Genomic DNA, 18,126 nt, shown 5'->3' on the forward strand with positions numbered 1-18,126 from the left:
ACCATTCCATTCCAGCCATTATTATGAGCAGTCCTCCCCTCACCAGCCTCCTGTGATGTACATACATTCTATCTATGTAAGTAAGGGAAAGGGGGATACCTAGTCAGTTGTTCAACTGAATGTATTCAACTGAAATGTGTCTTCCGCATTTAACCCAACCCCTCCGAATCAGAGAGGTGAGGGTGGCTGCCTTAATCCACATCCACTTCTTCAGGGCCCGGGGAAGAAGATCAGACATGTTCTGATAGTTCACTGAGCATCTATAGACAATCTGACAACAATGACCTTTCCACATAAAGAGTTATCACATATGTTAACGCTAATGGTAAATCACACTGTACAACAAACGTTGATGCGACAGGCTACCCACCGAGAGACTCCCCAGACTTCCAAGTCCCTCGCTTTGGTTTACAGCAATAAAACAAGTTACAGAAGGTTTTCAAGTCTTCATGACAACAGCAAGCTTATGATCCCACTTGAAATGGTCTCTGCACTCATTTCCACTTGTTTTCTCCAAAATTGAATGTCCTATAATTAATAATAAGAATCTGAATAATTCAGTAGAAACATCCGTAACGCTTTACTTAAAGCCTGCCGGCATAAAGACCTGCCACGAGACCCTTACAATATATTAGTATCATCTCCTCAAGCAGGCTAAATAACAGACATTTTGAGTCGGTTAACATGCTGATACATAGAGAGACATATCATATCATAAGCCTTATTATAACACATTATAAAGGCTCATTCATGCTTATAACGACTTACAAAGCATTATACCCGCAAGCTTTAAGTCAAGTGTTACAGAAGCATCTAAAGTCGTAGCCCTAGGTGAAGTGTGTGTCTGTCTGTGTACAGTATGTGTGTGAGTGCTTTCATCATTAACTCTTGCGGGGTGTTTTGTTGGCATAGAAGTCTCTGCAGGTGTCGCAGCAGCGCTGGTACCATCTCATGTCCTGGCACAGGTTCTTCTCTCGGATCACACGGCAGTACACAGTCCACTGGTCTCCTGTGCACTTGTAGGTCAGAGCAGCTGGAGAGGAACAGGGGCACAAGGGCACAGGGGCCACGTCAACAGACAGAGAAACACAGTACACACATGTACACACATGTACACACATGTACACACATGTACACACACACACACACACACACACACACACACACACACACACACACACACACACACACACACACACACACACACACACCACACACTCTCTCTCTCTCTTTCTCTGTCTGTTTCTGTCTCTCTCTCTCTATCTGTCGCTCTCTTGCTCTCTCTCTCAAAAACACACAAACACACACAAACTATGTTACCTAATCTGGGGGAGGTGATGGTGTTGACGTTGACTTTGTCATTGCAGGCCTCCTGGTGACAGGGCCGGTAGGTGGGTGGTCTGAACACCACGGGGCAGTCATTACCGTGGCGACCTGTCACTCTGTGCATACATTGGACCACTCTGGACTGCAGGCCCTTCCCACAGGATGATGAGCACTGGAAAGATCCAATCACTTGAGTTACTTTCTCTTCCAAACTCGAGAGGAAGTATTTTGACATTGAGAGCCATTTGTAACAGTCTTCCATGTCTATGTCCTAGACTTTTTAGGACATAATCACTTCCTAATATGTTTACCACTCACATTTTAGGTAATTGTAATCTTCCATAGACCTAGTGTGCATCCCAAATGGCACCCTACTCCCTATATAGTGTACTACTTGTGACCGGAGCACTATGTACCCTGGTCAGAAGAAGTGCTTAATATAGGGAATATGGTGCTATTGGAAACACATCCATTGTTTATAGGGGGCCAAATCACTTCATGACTGAATGTGAGAAGAGACTAGACCTGAATAACAGATAAAGGTGTGGTGTGGTATTTACTAGTGGTAAAATAATCCCAAACAGGCCTAATTACAGATGGAGGCTGTGTTCTATGTTTGAATAGACTGATTTACGAGTCCTAAATACCCTGTCAGAGTGCTTCGTCTCAGTAGTAATATATGCTCTGAGGCTAAGATCCATCTCTGTCCTCAGGCTCTTCCCCTAGCTTCTATCTCTTCAGTGATCACAGATCTGAAAGTACTAGGTCTAAGTAACAGTATAGGTGTGACCACCACTTTGGCTTTTTAGGGATGGAGCCATCACCATATAGCTTAGACCTACCCAAACCAATCAGATCTGTGAAGAACGAAGATGTATGGGGCTTGGAGAAAGGACTGGAGGTAAGAGGCTTGGAGAAGGGGCTGGAGGTAAGGGGCTTGGAGAAGGGGCTGGAGGTAAGGGGCTTGGAGAAGGGGCTGGAGGTAAAGGGCTTGGAGAAGGGGCTGGAGGTAAAGGGCTCGGAGAGGGGGGTGGTAAAGGGCTTGGAGAAGGGGCTGGAGGTAAGGGGCTTGGAGAAGGGGCTGGAGGTAAAGGGCTTGGAGAAGGGGCTGGAGGTAAAGGGCTCGGAGAAGGGGCTGGAGGTAAGGGGCTTGGAGAGGGGGCTGGAGGTAAGGGGCTTGGAGAAGGGGCTGGAGGTAAGGGGCTTGGAGAAGAGGATAGAATAAGGAGCTGGAGATAGGGGCTGGAGATAAGGGGCTTGGAGAAGAGGCTAGAATAAGAAGCTGGAGATAGGGGCTGGAGATAAGGGGCTTGGAGAAGAGGCTAGAATAAGGAGCTGGAGGTAGGGGCTGGAGGTAGGAGCTGGAGGTAGGGGCTGGAGGTAGGAGCTGGAGGTAAGGGGCTGGAGGTAGGAGCTGGAGGTAAGGGGCTGGAGGTAGGAGCTGGAGGTAGGGGCTGGAGGTAGGAGCTGGAGGTAAGGGGCTTGGAGAAGAGGCTAGAATAAGGAGCTGGAGGTAGGGGCTGGAGGTAGGAGCTGGAGGTAAGGGGCTGGAGGTAGGAGCTGGAGGTAAGGGGCTGGAGGTAGGAGCTGGAGGTAAGGGGCTGGAGGTAGGAGCTGGAGGTAAGGGGCTGGAGGTAGGAGCTGGAGGTAGGGGCTGGAGGTAGGAGCTGGAGGTAAGGGGCTTGGAGAATAGGCTAGAATAAGGAGCTGGAGGTAGGGGCTGGAGGTAGGAGCTGGAGGTAAGGGGCTAGGAGAAACCAACATGGAATGGGGCCAAAGATAGAGGACTTTGATATTCTAAGCTCGGAAACACCAGAGGCAACAGACAACGGATTCCCATTGTACACAGGCCTGTGCCTTGGCAGCCAACAGCTATAGCCTCGCCCAATGATTAACTCTGAACAACAGTGGTTCCCAGGCCCTCGATTCAAGCAGGCGGATTTACTATTCACTTCACAGAGAGGCAATTAGTGGAAGCCATTTCAATAGCTATTGTAAACGGCCCGGTGTTCTACCAAAGGACTTGTTGACTTGACACTGCTCAAAAACAATCCGATTATCATGATCCCACATCTCTATAGGTACTTAGAATGATTCTCAGAAGGTTTTTTCACCAAACTTTCATTATCGCTGATGAACATGATCACAATGAGATAAGTCTATGAGGTAAGGCCCTGGAGAGACACACACACACAGAGGAAAGCACACACATACTGCCAAACACACACACACACACACACACACACACACACACACACACACACACACACACACACACACACACACACACACACACACACACACACACACAAACACACAAAGAGACAGAGATAACATTATCTGAAACATCATTAGGAGACAAGCTGATGGGGACACGATCATAGCAACACTCCCATAAGATTTATCTGTCTGTATCCCAAATGAAACCCTATCCCCTATAGAGCCCATAAGGCTTTGGTCAAAAGTAGTTCACTATAAAGGGAAGAGGGTGGCGTTTGGGATGCATCCTAGATCTAATATCAAAGCCACATCCCTAGAGGCATGACCTCCTCATAACTCACAACAACACCACAATTGAATCAGCAGCTTATCTGAATGATATTCTAAGACATGCTAATAGACTTATGGTCTGATTGTGGTGGGAAGAGAGGAGATGAGGAGAGCCGGTAGGTTTATTGTCCAGCGTTGGGGGAGTGGGACAGAGGAGTAATTTGAGGACTTTAAAGGGGCAATCGGGGATTCAAAGAACAACAACAATGGACACCCCACCACTTACCTGAGTCATTAGTTTTAAATTCCAGAATTCCCCTTTAACCTCATTAGGAGAGAAAATGAGGTAATACATTCAGGATGGTTAGAGGGTGGGGGGGAGTAACACAATTAGCACAGGGTCAGAACAACACACCAGATATAAGCCCGGCACTAAATAGCGGCCAACAGTTATTTCCTGTTATTAGATTTCCAAAATGAGAAACTGACCAAGACGCTGGAACCTGAACGTCCTTTCATCAGGTTCATCATAGAACTTTCCAGACAGAAAATGGGTGGCATGGTGGAAAGTCCCATCCCCAGCTCTCTCCACCATTCCCAGCCTTCTTCCCCAGCCCCATCTCCCCCAGCCCCATCCCCATCTCCCCCAGCCCCATCTCCCCCAGCCCCATCCCCATCTCCCCCAGCCCCATCTCCCCCAGCTCTCTCCCAGCCCCATCTCCCCCAGCCCAATCCCCAGCTCTCTCCCAGCTCCATCCCCAGCTCTCTCCCATCTCCATCCCCAGCTCTCTCCCAGCTCTCTCCCATCTCCATCCCCAGCTCTCTCCCAGCTCTCTCCCATCTCCATTCCCAGCTCTCTCCCAGCTCTCTCCCCAGCTCTCTCCCAGCTCTCTCCCAGTTCCATCCCCAGCTCCATCCCCAGCTCTCTCCCATCTCCATCCCCAGCTCTCTCCCATCTCCATCCCCAGCTCTCTCCCAGCTCTCTCCCATCTCCATCCCCAGCTCTCTCCCAGCTCTCCCCCAGCTCTCTCCCATCTCCATCCCCAGCTCTCTCCCCTCTCCATCCCCAGCTCTCTCCCAGCTCCATCCCCAGCTCTCTCCCATCTCCATCCCCAGCTCTCTCCCAGCTCTCTCCCAGCTCTCTCCCATCTCCATCCCCAGCTCTCTCCCAGCTCTCTCCCAGCTCCATTACAGAACACCTGACAGTCCGATCAGAGGCTCCTCTACTAGGTGTGTTAACAGGGAAAGGTCAGTGTCGGGTGGCTTTCATTTAAAAGCCCTTTTAAAAAGCCTGTTAGAATATGTGGAGGTAGAGGAACAGTAGTCAATGTCTGCGTCCCAAATAGCACTCTGTTACTTACAGTAGTGCAGTACTTTTGAACAGAGCCCTATGGGGCCCTGAATAAAAGTAGTGCACTATATAGGGAATAGGGTGCCATTTGGAACACACAGGTGTTGTGTACCTGGAAAAGAACACCTTGGGAAGATTAAAGGAATTCCGGCAGAAGCTCTGTCAGAATGTCTAAATGCTCTGTCAGAATGTCTCTCCACCATTCCCAGCTTTCTTCCCCAGCCCCATCTCCCCCAGCCCCATCCCCAGCTCTCTCCCAGCCCCATCTCCCCCAGCCCCATCTCCCCCAGGCCAATCCTCAGCTCTGTCCCAGCCCCATCTCCCCCAGCCCCATCCCCAGCTCTCTCCACCATTCCCAGTTTTCTTCCCCAGCCCCATCTCCCCCAGCACCATCCCCATCTCCCCCAGCCCCCATCTCCCCCAGCTCTCTCCCAGCCCTATCCCCAGCTCTCCCCCAGCTCTCTCCACATCTCCATCCCCAGCTCTCTCCCATCTCCATCCCCAGCTCTCTCCCATGTCCATCCCCAGCACTCTCCCAGCTCCATCCCCAGCTCTCTCCCATCTCCATCCCCAGCTCTCTCCCATCTCCATCCCCAGCTCTCTCCCATCTCCATCCCCAGCTCTCTCCCAGCTCCATCCCCAGATCTCTCCCATCTCCATCCCCAGCTCTCTCCCATCTCCATCCCCAGCTCTCTCCCAGCTCCAACCCCAGCTCTCTCCCATCTCCAACCCCAGCTCTCTCCCAGCTCCATCCCCAGCTCTCTCCCATCTCCATCTCCAGCTCTCTCCCATCTCCATCCCCAGCTCTCTCCCAGCTCCATCCACAGCTCTCTCCCATCTCCATCCCCAGCTTTCTCCCAGCTCCATCCCCAGCTCTCTCCCAGCTCCATCCCATCTCCATCCCCAGCTTTCTCCCAGCTCCATCCCCAGCTCTCTTTCATCTCCATCCCCAGCTCTCTCCCAGCTCCATCCCCAGCTCTCTCCCATCTCCATCCCCAGCTCTCTCCCAGCTCTCTCCCATCTCCATCCCCAGCTCTCTCCCAGCTCTCTCCCATCTCCATCCCCAGCTCTCTCCCATCTCCATCCCCAGCTCTCTCCCATCTCCATCCCCAGCTCTCTCCCAGCTCTCTCCCAGCTCTCTCCCAGCTCCATTACAGAACACCTGACAGTCCGATCAGAGGCTCCTCTACTAGGTGTGTTAACAGGGAAAGGTCAGTGTCGGGTTGCTTTCATTTAAAAGCCCTTTTAAAAAGCCTGTTAGAATATGTGGAGGTAGAGGAACAGTAGTCAATGTCTGCGTCCCAAATAGCACTCTGTTACTTACAGTAGTGCAGTACTTTTGAACAGAGCCCTATGGGGCCCTGAATAAAAGTAGTGCACTATATAGGGAATAGGGTGCCATTTGGAACACACAGGTGTTGTGTACCTGGAAAAGAACACCTTGGGAAGATTAAAGGAATTCCGGCAGGAGCTCTGTCAGAATGTCTAAATGCCGGACTGAAGTCCCTTCTCAGTGGGAATGGTGAGGTAAGGTGCATCTCAAATGGCACCCTATTCTCTTTATAGTGCACTACTTTTGAACAGAGCTGCATGGGCCCTGGTCAAAAGTAGTGCACTGTATATGGCAGTGTTTCCCACGTCATCGGAGCCCAGGGAGCAGTTGTTGGGGGTTAACTGCCTTGCTGTAGTGCTCCTGAATTAAGTGATACTTACTACTAACTGTGTGTGTGTGTGTGTGTGTGTGTGTGTGTGTGTGTGTGTGTGTGTGTGTGTGTGTGTAAACAAGGGGAGAAAATAAAATGCAGCTCTGTAATTGCCCGTTTGGATTAACAAACCCCCTCTAGAATGTTCTGATGAAGGATTAGTGGAGATTACTGTTAATGAGAACTGGGCTATGGCGTGTACACCGTCTGCACACACACTGACAGACAGCACACACACAAACACACACAAAACCTTCAGATGTTCTCCAGCTTGTCTGATGATGACTGAACCAGATATGCTCACGCAGCCCCCTCACAGAGCTCTAGGTAGACATTACAGATCTAGGATAAGCTTACCCTGTAAGTCCTTACTTTAAGCATCAGGGAAAGAATCTCAAAACAGACCTTAGATCAGTTTCAGGGAGAAACTTAAGTATATTCCCTCATGTGGAATCATAGGTAGAAGTTGTCCCTAGCCACTGATACATTCTAACAGTTATGGATAGGATTGGAAATAAAGCAATCTGATCCTAGATCTGTAGTTAAATAAGGGCAGAGGAGAGGGGTGGACGCACTTTCCTCAGCATCCTGGGGGGAAACATACACTCACTGTCTCCAGTTCCACACAGGGAGAGAAATGTAATGGTCCTCCCCCTGACCTGCTGTAGTGACCCCGAGACTGGCAAATTGCAGAGCTAGAGAATTGCAGATCTAGGATTAGATTGCATTCTTCCCGATCCCAACCTTAACCGTTAGAATGGGGAAATAAGATCTGACCCTGTATCAGGCAGCTGAACAAGACACTCCATATGATAAATGACATGCATGTCAAAAACAGACTGACTCAGTTTGTACGATTGGGAAATGGAGACGCACTGTAGATTTTCAGTTCGGTAAACCTGTTTCCAAGACCGTTCCTCGAGTACAACCCAGCCTTTTCACTTATTTGATTTTACCAGCAAACTAACACACTAGATTTGACTGGGCAACTAATCATCAGGCCCTTGATTAGTTGAATCAGCCAGTGCTGGAATAGGTGGAACTGGGGTTCATCGAGGAGAGATTTGGCAAAGACTGTCAGATAACACTCGTGTAACTAAGTTGGAACTGGGGTTCATCAAGGAGAGATTTGGCAAAGACTGTCAGGTAACACTCGTGTAACTAAGTTGGAACTGGGGTTCATCAAGGAGAGATTTGGCAAAGACTGTCAGATAACACTCGTGTAACTAAGTTGGAACTGGGGTTCATCGAGGAGAGATTTGACAAAGACTGTCAGATAACACTAGTGTAACTAAGTTGGAACTGGGGTTCATCAAGGAGAGATTTAGCAAAGACTGTCAGATAACACTAGTGTAACTAAGTTGGAACTGGGGTTCATCGAGGAGAGATTTGACAAAGACTGTCAGATAACACTAGTGTAACTAAGTTGGAACCAGCAGGTTACCTCCATACAATGCAAATCACTTCCATGTGCTTTGAGGTGAAGTAGTCTTTATTATAATGAACTGGCTGAATACAGTGCTTTAACAACGGTGTGATATTGACGTACCCTAACCATTAAGACATTTTTGACATACAACTAGCCAGTACTGTCACCATCCCTAAAATCACTATGCTGATTGGCTGACAGAGGTGGTATATCAGACAGTATACCACGAGTATGACAAAACACTTATTTTAACTGCTCTAGTTATGTTGGTAACCAGTTTATAATAGCAATAAGACATTTCGGGGTTTGTGGTATATGGCCAATATACCACGGCTAAGGGCTGAATCCAGGCACTCCACGTTGCGTCATGCATAAGAACAGCCCTTAGCCGTGGTATATTGGCCATAAACCACACCCCCCCGTGCCTTATTGCTTAATTAATTAAGACTGAGTGGTTCAATCCCTGAATGCTGATTGGCTGACAGCTGTGGTATATATTGGTCATATACCACACCTCCTCGGGCCTTATTGCTTAATTAAAGACTGTGTGGTACCCTCTATCTGAAATATTCCAGTCGAGGAAAGAGTAACATACCTTGGGATTACCATATCTAAGAATCAATAGGAAAGATGCTCATTAAACTTAAATCCCATTATTGAACAAACAAAACAAAAAGAGGTTGAACCACTTGTTGCAGAGGGATTCCTCCTTGAAAGTTTGAGTATTGCTATGAATATGGTGCTAGATTAAAAAAATAAAAAAATACTTTGAATAATACTTTGAAGGTAAATTGGGCCAAACATTTCTTAAAGAATCCAACTTCAATTTGGAATTTCATCCCTCATTATATCTTCTCCTGTTTTGCTGGCTTCAATTACATTTTGCTTTGTAACTATAACATTAATAAGATTAAAAATGATCTGCTTTCATAGACACACGAGCCTTGGTGTGGTATTAAAATATAAACATCACTGTCATGCTGGTATGACGGGTCGGGAGACAGGCGCAGGAATGCGTAATCATTTTTAAAAATTAAGCCCAAATTACGGCGTGGCGTGTAAAGGCACGGGGACGAAGACCAAACAAAAGAGCGAGGAGTACCTCGAATAAATAACACATGCGCACAATGATTAACACACGGGACGAGACCCGTAATCATCTGCGCAATCCACAATGGCGCGAAAGCCAAAACACACAGCACAGGTACTCACACATACCAACGGACATAGTAACAATAATCGACAAGACAATGGTGAACCAAGTGCACACTTATACAAGTACTAATCACTGGGAATAGGGGCCATTTTTTTGATCTCTTTACATATCCCTGTTACACCTAAAGAGTTTGCATAGTCTTTGATGCTATTCCATCTGGAACTGTAATGCTGTTTAGAGGTGTAACCAGACCTCACCTTCTTTATTGATTTAATTTGATTTGAGATATCCTCTCTTCATCCAGTTGACTCTCCGGTAGGAAAAATGTGTTTCTCCTTGCTCCCTCAGAACAATACCTGCTTTATTTCAAAGGTAATGTCATATATATTCCCTACTTCTAACTTACTGGAATACATTTATTAATAATATCTGTTGGAAAAACGGTTGGTTATTACCACACAAATAGCTGCTTATCTGCTTGTTAACAAGTTCTTTCAGAATGATCCATAAGTATTACCCTGTGAATCCTTACCTGAAGAAAAATACATTAACATTAACTGTACTCTTTGTGATGAGCATCCAGAAACTGTTTGGCATTTATTTTGGCATTGTCTACATGAAAGAGATATTTGTAGATTTATAATTGCCAATATTCTTGATGACTTTTGTTTATTATGGGAGAATGTACTGCTCGGTTTCCTTAACTATAACAAGGATAAATAAATAAAAATGTACCTCTTAAATCTGTTATACCACATATCCCAGAGGTGCCTTATTGCTATTATTAACTGGTTACCAACGTATTTAGAGCAGTAAAAATACATGTCTTGTCATACCCGTGGTGTATGGTCTGATATACCATGGCTGTCAGCCAATCAGCCTTCAGGGCTCAAACCACCCAGTTTATAATCTGTAATATGTTGGAACACATATAGCATATATGTTGTCCTTGTTTGTTCGTATACTTCCTGTATAACGCTGTCTCCCATTAGTATTCTACTGTGTTGCTCCTGTCTCTATTTGACTAGTAAAGCGTTATAGCATGTCATTCTGTGTGGACTTATTGTAACCGCCCATATAGTAGCTTTTTAGTTCCCCTTTGGGGAGGATATCTGGACAATTTGTACATTTATTAACTAAGATATGGGTGTTTTAATTCCTGGCAGTACATTACAGAACAGAGCAGCTGAATGAGTTAGTTGAGGTTACAATCACACAGGATATGTCCCAAATGTCATCCTTTTCCCTATATAGTGCACAACTTATGATCAGGGCCCATAGGACTGTAGTCAAAAGTAGTGCACTATATAGAGAATAGGGTGTCATTTGGGACTCATCCGTGAGAGGAAACACTTTGCATTACTCAGAGCTTTCATTCATCCTGAACTCTCAGTTTTGAAATGATCTCTAAAGAGACAAGCAAACAAACAGAATGATTAGTGAACATGTTTTGTAAATGGAGGGTTTTTGCCCACTGCAGAGCCCAGCAGACGAGTGTATAGTTCAGCTCGGAGGATGAATCCCAAATGTCAAAAGGAGTGCCATTTGGGACGCAGGTCCAGAGTAGCCGACTGGTGCCTACTGTAGTTCAAAGTGTTAATAAGGAGGTTTGCTTGTATGTACCATCCTGGTCTGAGGACTTTACTGTGTGTGTGTGTGTGTGTGTGTTCCTTCATGTGTCTGTGTGTAGTACGAGTACAGCAATAAAGGTTGACACCTGTCCCCTCACTGCCAGCCACAACAGACAAGGTCAATTACATTTCAGGAATTAAACTCCCCATGTTCATTCTCACCCACAAGAATTGAAATGGACTTGTTGCTATTGCCCTGCCCTAGTTAGACAGATGGGAAGAGAGACTGGTGTGAGGGCCAAGGTGCCTTAATTCATTCCTCCAGTAGAGAGAGAGAGAGTGCATGTGTGTGTCTGTGTGTGTGTGTGTGTGTGTGTGTGTGTGTGTGTGCGCGTGCGTGCGTGCGTGCGCGCGTGTGTGTGTGTGTGTGTGTGTGTGTGCGTGCGCGCGTGCGTGTGTGCCTGCCTGCCTGCCTGCCTGTCTGCCTGCGTGCACTATAAAGGGAATAGTTTGCCATTGAGAATGCAGTCAGACAGTGATGCAGGTGCAGTCAGGCTATCTGTCAAGATGCCCACATCAGGACTGGCACAGCGTTGGCACCATGTTGGCATCACCTACACCGCTGTGTCACAGGGAGGGATTAATCAATTGGAAGGGGGCATCCGGGGTTAGAGTCCTCTCCACATGGGAGATCTCTGTAAATAGATATTTGATTAAAAAGAGAGTGTATGTGTGTGTCATTTATGTGTGTGTATGGCCCATACCTTGGACCAGTCCCCAGTCTTCCACTCGTAACATTTGGAGTGGTCCTCACAGGGCTCCTGGTCAGCAGGCTGAGAGAGGGGGTCACAGTTCCCCTGGGGGTTGGTGCACCTCACTGTCCTCCGACGGACCCCACTGCCACAGTCTGAAGAACACTGGGGAGAGGAGGGAGGGAAAAGGGAGAGGGAGACCAGGGGAGGGAGGGAGGGAGGGATGAAGAGAGTGGAGGGAGAGAAGAAAAGGTGAGGAGAGAGGGAGGGAGATGGAGACGAGGGAGAGAGGGAGGGTGGGGAAGAAGGGAGATGGAGACGAGGGAGAGAGGGAGGGTGAGGAAGAAGGGAGATGGAGACGAGGGAGAGAGGGAGGGAGAGGAAGAAGGGAGATGGAGCGAGGGAGAGAGGGAGGGAGAGGAAGAAGGGAGATGGAGACGAGGGAGAGAGGGAGGGAGAGGAAGAAGGGAGGGACATATAAAGGAGAGAAAAGGGAACATGAAAGAGGGAGGAAGAGGTGGAAAATAATGACAGTAGAGAGGGAAGAGAGGGGATGGAAAAGGATAAGACAAAGAGTGGAAGTGAGAGGAGGAGTGTGAGGTGGAAGAGGAGAGGGAGAGGAAGAGGGGGAGGGAGGTTAGAGTGATGTCAGGAAAAAGAGAGGGAGGAAAATGAGTGAAAAGAAATATGAGGATAGAGAGAGTGTGTGAGAGGGAGTGAGAGAGAGAGGGCAGAGTGTTACTCATTATAGAAGCCTCCTGTGGTGGTTCATTAGCTCCCCTCTCCAACCCACTCTACCTCCTCTTCAGTGGAGCGAGGGAAGAGAGAGAGAGGGGGGGATGGGGTTACAGATGTCTATATTATGCAGTACTACTGCAGCGCTGCTCCTACATGATTCTGCATCAAACTTTGAGGAAAGTAAGTGGTTTACTATTTCTCTCTCTGTGTCTCTCTCACACGGGAACTCGCATAAACACGTGGACACACACAGATGTGCGGAAACACTCAAACACGCATCCCCGAATAGTCGCATAGACAAGCACACACCCCACCCCCACCACAACAGACCTTGGACCACTCAGAGGCCTCCCAGGCAGTGAGGCAGTGGCGTCCCTCGCAGCCCTGCAGGGCGGGGGGTTTGCCCCCCTGGCAGTACAAGTCCCGTGTGTGGATAAGGGATCCGTTCTGCAGCTGGTACACACAGCCCACCTCACGCAGCTGGAGACCCTTCCCACACGTCACCGAGCACTGGCCCCACTCCCCTGTCACCCACCTGGAGAGAGAGATAGATGTGGAGAGGGGGAGAGGAGAGAGAGAGGGAGGGGGAGAAAGACAAAGAGGGAGAGAGAGGGAAAGTAAGAGAGAGAGAGATGATTTGCATTTGTATTTATTAAGGATCCCCATTAGTTCCTGCCAAGGCACCAGCTACTCTTCCTGGGGTTTATTATGGATCCCCATTAGTACTTGCCAAGGCAGCAGCTACTCTTCCTGGGGTTTATTATGGATCCCCATTAGTACTTGCCAAGGCAGCAGCTACTCTTCCTGGGGTTTATTATGGATCCCCATTAGTACTTGCCAAGGCAGCAGCTACTCTTCCTGGGGTTTATTATGGATCCCCATTAGTACTTGCCAAGGCAACAGCTACTCTTCCTGGGGTTTATTATGGATCCCCATTAGTACTTGCCAAGGCACCAGCTACTCTTTCTGGGGTGTATTATGGATCTCCATTAGTACTTGCCAAGGCAGCAGCTACTCTTCCTGGGGTTTATTATGGATCCCCATTAGTACTTGCCAAGGCACCAGCTACTCTTCCTGGGGTTTATTATGGATCCCCATTAGTACTTGCCAAGGCAGCAGCTACTCTTCCTGGGGTTTATTATGGATCCCCATTAGTACTTGCCAAGGCAGCAGCTACTCTTCCTGGGGTTTATTATGGATCCCCATTAGTACTTGCCAAGGCACCAGCTACTCTTCCTGGGGTTTATTATGGATCCCCATTAGTACTTGCCAAGGCACCAGCTACTCTTCCTGGGGTTTATTATGGATCCCCATTAGTACTTGCCAAGGCACCAGCTACTCTTCCTGGGGTTTATTATGGATCCCCATTAGTACTTGCCAAGGCACCAGCTACTCTTCCTGGGGTTTATTATGGATCCCCATTAGTACTTGCCAAGGCACCAGCTACTCTTCCTGGGGTTTATTATGGATCCCCATTAGTACTTGCCAAGGCACCAGCTACTCTTCCTGGGGTTTATTATGGATCCCCATTAGTACTTGCCAAGGCAGCAGCTACTCTTCCTGGGGTTTATTATGGATCCCCATTAGTACTTGCCAAGGCACCAGCTACTCTTCCTGGGGTTTATTATGGATCCCCATTAGTACTTGCCAAGGCACCAGCTACTCTTCCTGGGGTTTATTATAGATCTCCATTAGTACTTGCCAAGGCGCCAGCTACTCTTCCTGGGGTTTATTATGGATCTCCATTAGTACTTGCCAAGACACCAGCTACTCTTCCTGGGGTTTATTATGGATCCCCATTAGTACTTGCCAAGGCACCAGCTACTCTTCCTGGGGTTTATTATGGATCCCCATTAGTACTTGCCAAGGCAGCAGCTACTCTTCCTGGGGTTTATTATGGATCCCCATTAGTACTTGCCAAGGCACCAGCTACTCTTCCTGGGGTTTATTATGGATCCCCATTAGTACTTGCCAAGGCACCAGCTACTCTTCCTGGGGTTTATTATAGATCTCCATTAGTACTTGCCAAGGCGCCAGCTACTCTTCCTGGGGTTTATTATGGATCTCCATTAGTACTTGCCAAGACACCAGCTACTCTTCCTGGGGTTTATTATGGATCCCCATTAGTACTTGCCAAGGCACCTACTAGAGTTTGCTTTATTTTTTTTATATGTTCTACATTATAGAATAATAGTGAAGACATCAAAACTATGAAATATGGAATCATGTACAGTAGTAACCAAAAAAAGAGTTAAACAAATCTAAATGTATTTTATATTTGAGTTTCTTCAAATAGCCACACTTTGCCTTGATGACAGCTTTGCACACTCTTGGCATTCCCTCGACCAGCTTCATGAGGTAGTCACATGGAATGCATTTCAATTAACAGGTGTGCCTTCTTAAAAGTTAATTTGTGGAATTTATTTTCTTCTTAATGCGTTTGAGCCAATCAGTTGTGTTGTGACAAGAGGGGGTATACAGAATATAGCCTTATTTGGTAAAAAAAACAAGTCCATATTATGGCAAGAACAGCTCAAATAAGCAAAGAGAAATGACAGTCCATCTTTACTTTAGAAGATGGTCAGTCAAGACTTTGACATTTTCTTCAAGTGCAGTTGCAAAAACCATCGAGCTGTGATGAAACTCGCTCTCATGAGGTCCGCCACAGGAATGGAAGACCTAGAGTTACCTCTGCTGCAGATGATACATTCATTAGAGCTACCAGCCTCAGAAATTGCAGCCCAAATAAATGCTTCACAGAGTTCAAGTAAAAGACACATCTCAACATCAACTGTTCAGAGGAGACTGCGTGAATCAGGCCTTCATTTATTTTATTTTTACCTTTATTTAACTAGGCAAGTCAGTTAAGAACAAATTCTTATTTTCAATGACGGCCTAGGAACAGTGGGTTAACTGCCTGTTCAGGGGCAGAACGACAGATTTGTACCTTGTCAGCTTGGGGGTTTGAACTTGCAACCTTCCGGTTACTAGTCCATCGCTCCAACCACTAGGCTACCCTGCCATGGTCGAATTGCTGCAAAGAAACCACTACTAAAAGATGCCAATAAAAAGAAGAGACTTGCTTGGGCCAAGAAACACGAGCAATTGACATAAGACTGGTGGAAATCTGTCCCTTGGTCTGGAATCCAAATTTGAGATTGTTGGTTCCAAGGAGGAGAGTGATGGAGTGCTGCATCAGATGACGTGGCCTCCACAATCCCTCGACCTCAACCAAATTCAGATAGTTTGGGATGATTCGGACCGCAGAGTGAAGGAAAAGCAGCCAACAAGTGCCCAGCATATGTGGGAACTCCTTCAAGACAGTTGGAAAAGCATTCCAGGTGAAGTTGGTTGAGAGAATGCCAAGAGTGTGCAAAGTTGTCATCAAAGCAAAGGCTACCTGAAATATATTTGAATTTGTTTAACACTTTTTTGGTTACTACATGATTCCATATGTGTTATTTCATAGTTTCGATGTCTTCACTATTATTCTACAATGTAGAAAATAGTAAAAAATAAAGAAAAAACCTTGAATGAGTAGGTGTTCTAAAACTTTTGACCGGTAGTGTATCTACAATACAAAATCCATGTGTATGTGTGTGTAGAGTGTGTGTGTTATCATGTGTATTTGCTTTGGTAATGTGATAACCCGTTCCATGCCATTAAAGTATTTTCTGATTAAATTGATTAGAGTAAAATGATCAACAGGTTAATGTTGGCAGATATGTAGAAATGAAAGTGTAGAAATAAGCACCATCTCTTTTAATCAATCAGTAAACATTTAATGGCCCAGTGCAGCCGAGAACGTCATTTCACTATGTTTTTATGTTTTATTTCATTTAAAATGTTACCCCCTTTTCTCCCCAATTTCGTGGTATCCAGTTGTTATCTTGTCTCATCGCTCAACTCCCGTACACCAGGCAGTGAATTAGTTAATAAGAAGGAAAAGAGTTCCAAACCTCTCTTCCGATAACAGCTAGTTCTCAGTTTCCCACTCCCCACTCAGTCCTACAGTCCTACAAAATTCTTGCTTGAGTAATTGCTCTGTGCTAATAAGCCATTTTTGCCATTTTAATTGAAAACAATCACATTAAGGTACTTAATTGTCACCCAAATGATTGATGTTGAGATAAAAACAGCTGCATTGAACCTTTAAGTGTCCTCTGTGTTAAACAAGAGTGGTTCACTATGCAACACAAAACAAAGACAGAAACTGAGAAATTGAACCTTTAAGTGTCCTCTGTGTTAAACAAGAGTGGTTCACTATGCAACACAAAACAAAGACAGAAACTGAGAAATTGAAATACGCTTAAATTCTCATTCAAAACAATAAACAGTACCAACACACTATCCTCCCAGTATTAAAAAGCACCAAGCGTTTTTTGTACGCTACGATGTCGCCAATGAAGTAATGTTGACTAATCGACTGGGTCGTGATCAGTAGGGCACATCGTAGCAAAACGTTTTCAAACAGAAAAGGAAAAATAACCTTCCTTATTGGACCAAGTCCAGGTAGTCCCTCCCCAGTTTCAGAGCATCTTCTTCCAATTGGTGCCTGATGAACATTACCCTATAGATGTGACAGAGTTTGGGGTTTGGGGTTTACAGCACCAGGCCTGGTGAAATTAGGTCATAAAGAGTTACAGCCAAGCACCTGGGGCCTCTGGAAAACTGGGCCTCTATTTTCCAGGTGATGTAGTAATAAACTAGATGGAGAGGTCCCAGTCTGTCTGTCCATCTGTCTGTCTGTCTGTCTTTCTGTGTATGTGTGTGAATGTGTGCGTGTGTGTTCTGCTTCCATGTCCATGTCTTTTATCCCTCCTCCTCTTCCTGTCTTTACAGCAACGTCCTAATACAGTCCACTTCCATTCAATATGTGTCTGTACCTAACAAGTCCTGCCTATATGGTAGAGATGCAGCTGACTGATCCACTGAATGGATGCAAAGGGGAACGGGGCTAAGAGACGGCAAAATATATCCACATCAATGTATGTCTTAGAAACGTATAACTGGGCTGGGTCCAAATACAGGGAGTCTTTGTCTACGTCCCAAACGGCACCCTACTCCCGATACAGTATAGTGCACTACTTTTGACCGGGCCTGGGTCACATGTAGTACACTATAGGGAATAGGGGGCCATTTGGGGCAGGTCCATTTCTGTTGCCCAAAAATATATACAATGTCTATGGGGGCTGTCGTATAAAGTCAGCACCGTATTGACAGAATACACTCAAGAATAATTAGAAAGGAATATTTTTCAATGAAAATAAAGTTAGATGAACAGAAATACGGAACCCCGTGCTCAACTTACCAGCTAGAAAATAGAATTCTAGAATCTTTAGAATCTAGACTCTAGAGGCTAAAATCTAGACATAGTGAAACAACAGTTCAGTGAGTGTAACATAAGGGGATTTGCAGCCTCACTCCTCAGCCTGAAATGTGCCCACTCACATTGACCAATAGCCAGCTTTTTGGTGGCACAACTGACTAAAAACATTTCAGGAGGGCAGTCCCATGAATCTGCGAGGCAGAGGTCCCAGTTGCTTGTCTCGGTGTGAGCTGAAGAGGGAGGAAGTGGAATGGCTCTCCTGGGGGACTCCAGTCGTTCCA

General features: G+C 46.5%; 1 protein-coding gene across 4 annotated transcripts in view; it reads right to left on the reverse strand.

Moving 5' to 3' along the window:
- Window positions 1–456: 456 nt before the first annotated feature.
- Window positions 457–18,126, reverse strand: part of LOC110506177 (A disintegrin and metalloproteinase with thrombospondin motifs 17) — a 197,320-nt gene continuing 179,650 nt past the window's right edge. For all 4 annotated transcript variants that reach the window (XM_090239172.1, XM_090239170.1, XM_090239171.1 and 1 more), the window contains 4 exons: window positions 12,847–13,051; window positions 11,791–11,943; window positions 1,321–1,498; window positions 457–1,033 (listed from right to left, as the gene is read on the reverse strand). In XM_090239172.1, the coding sequence (XP_090095298.1) occupies window positions 882–1,033; window positions 1,321–1,498; window positions 11,791–11,943; window positions 12,847–13,051 (688 nt within the window). In that variant the 3' untranslated portion in view covers window positions 457–881. The remainder of the gene's footprint in view (window positions 1,034–1,320; window positions 1,499–11,790; window positions 11,944–12,846; window positions 13,052–18,126) is intronic.

This window comes from Oncorhynchus mykiss, chromosome 6 (assembly GCF_057628025.1).
Source record: "Oncorhynchus mykiss isolate SJ-2025 chromosome 6, ASM5762802v1, whole genome shotgun sequence".
Lineage (NCBI taxonomy): Eukaryota > Metazoa > Chordata > Actinopteri > Salmoniformes > Salmonidae > Oncorhynchus > Oncorhynchus mykiss.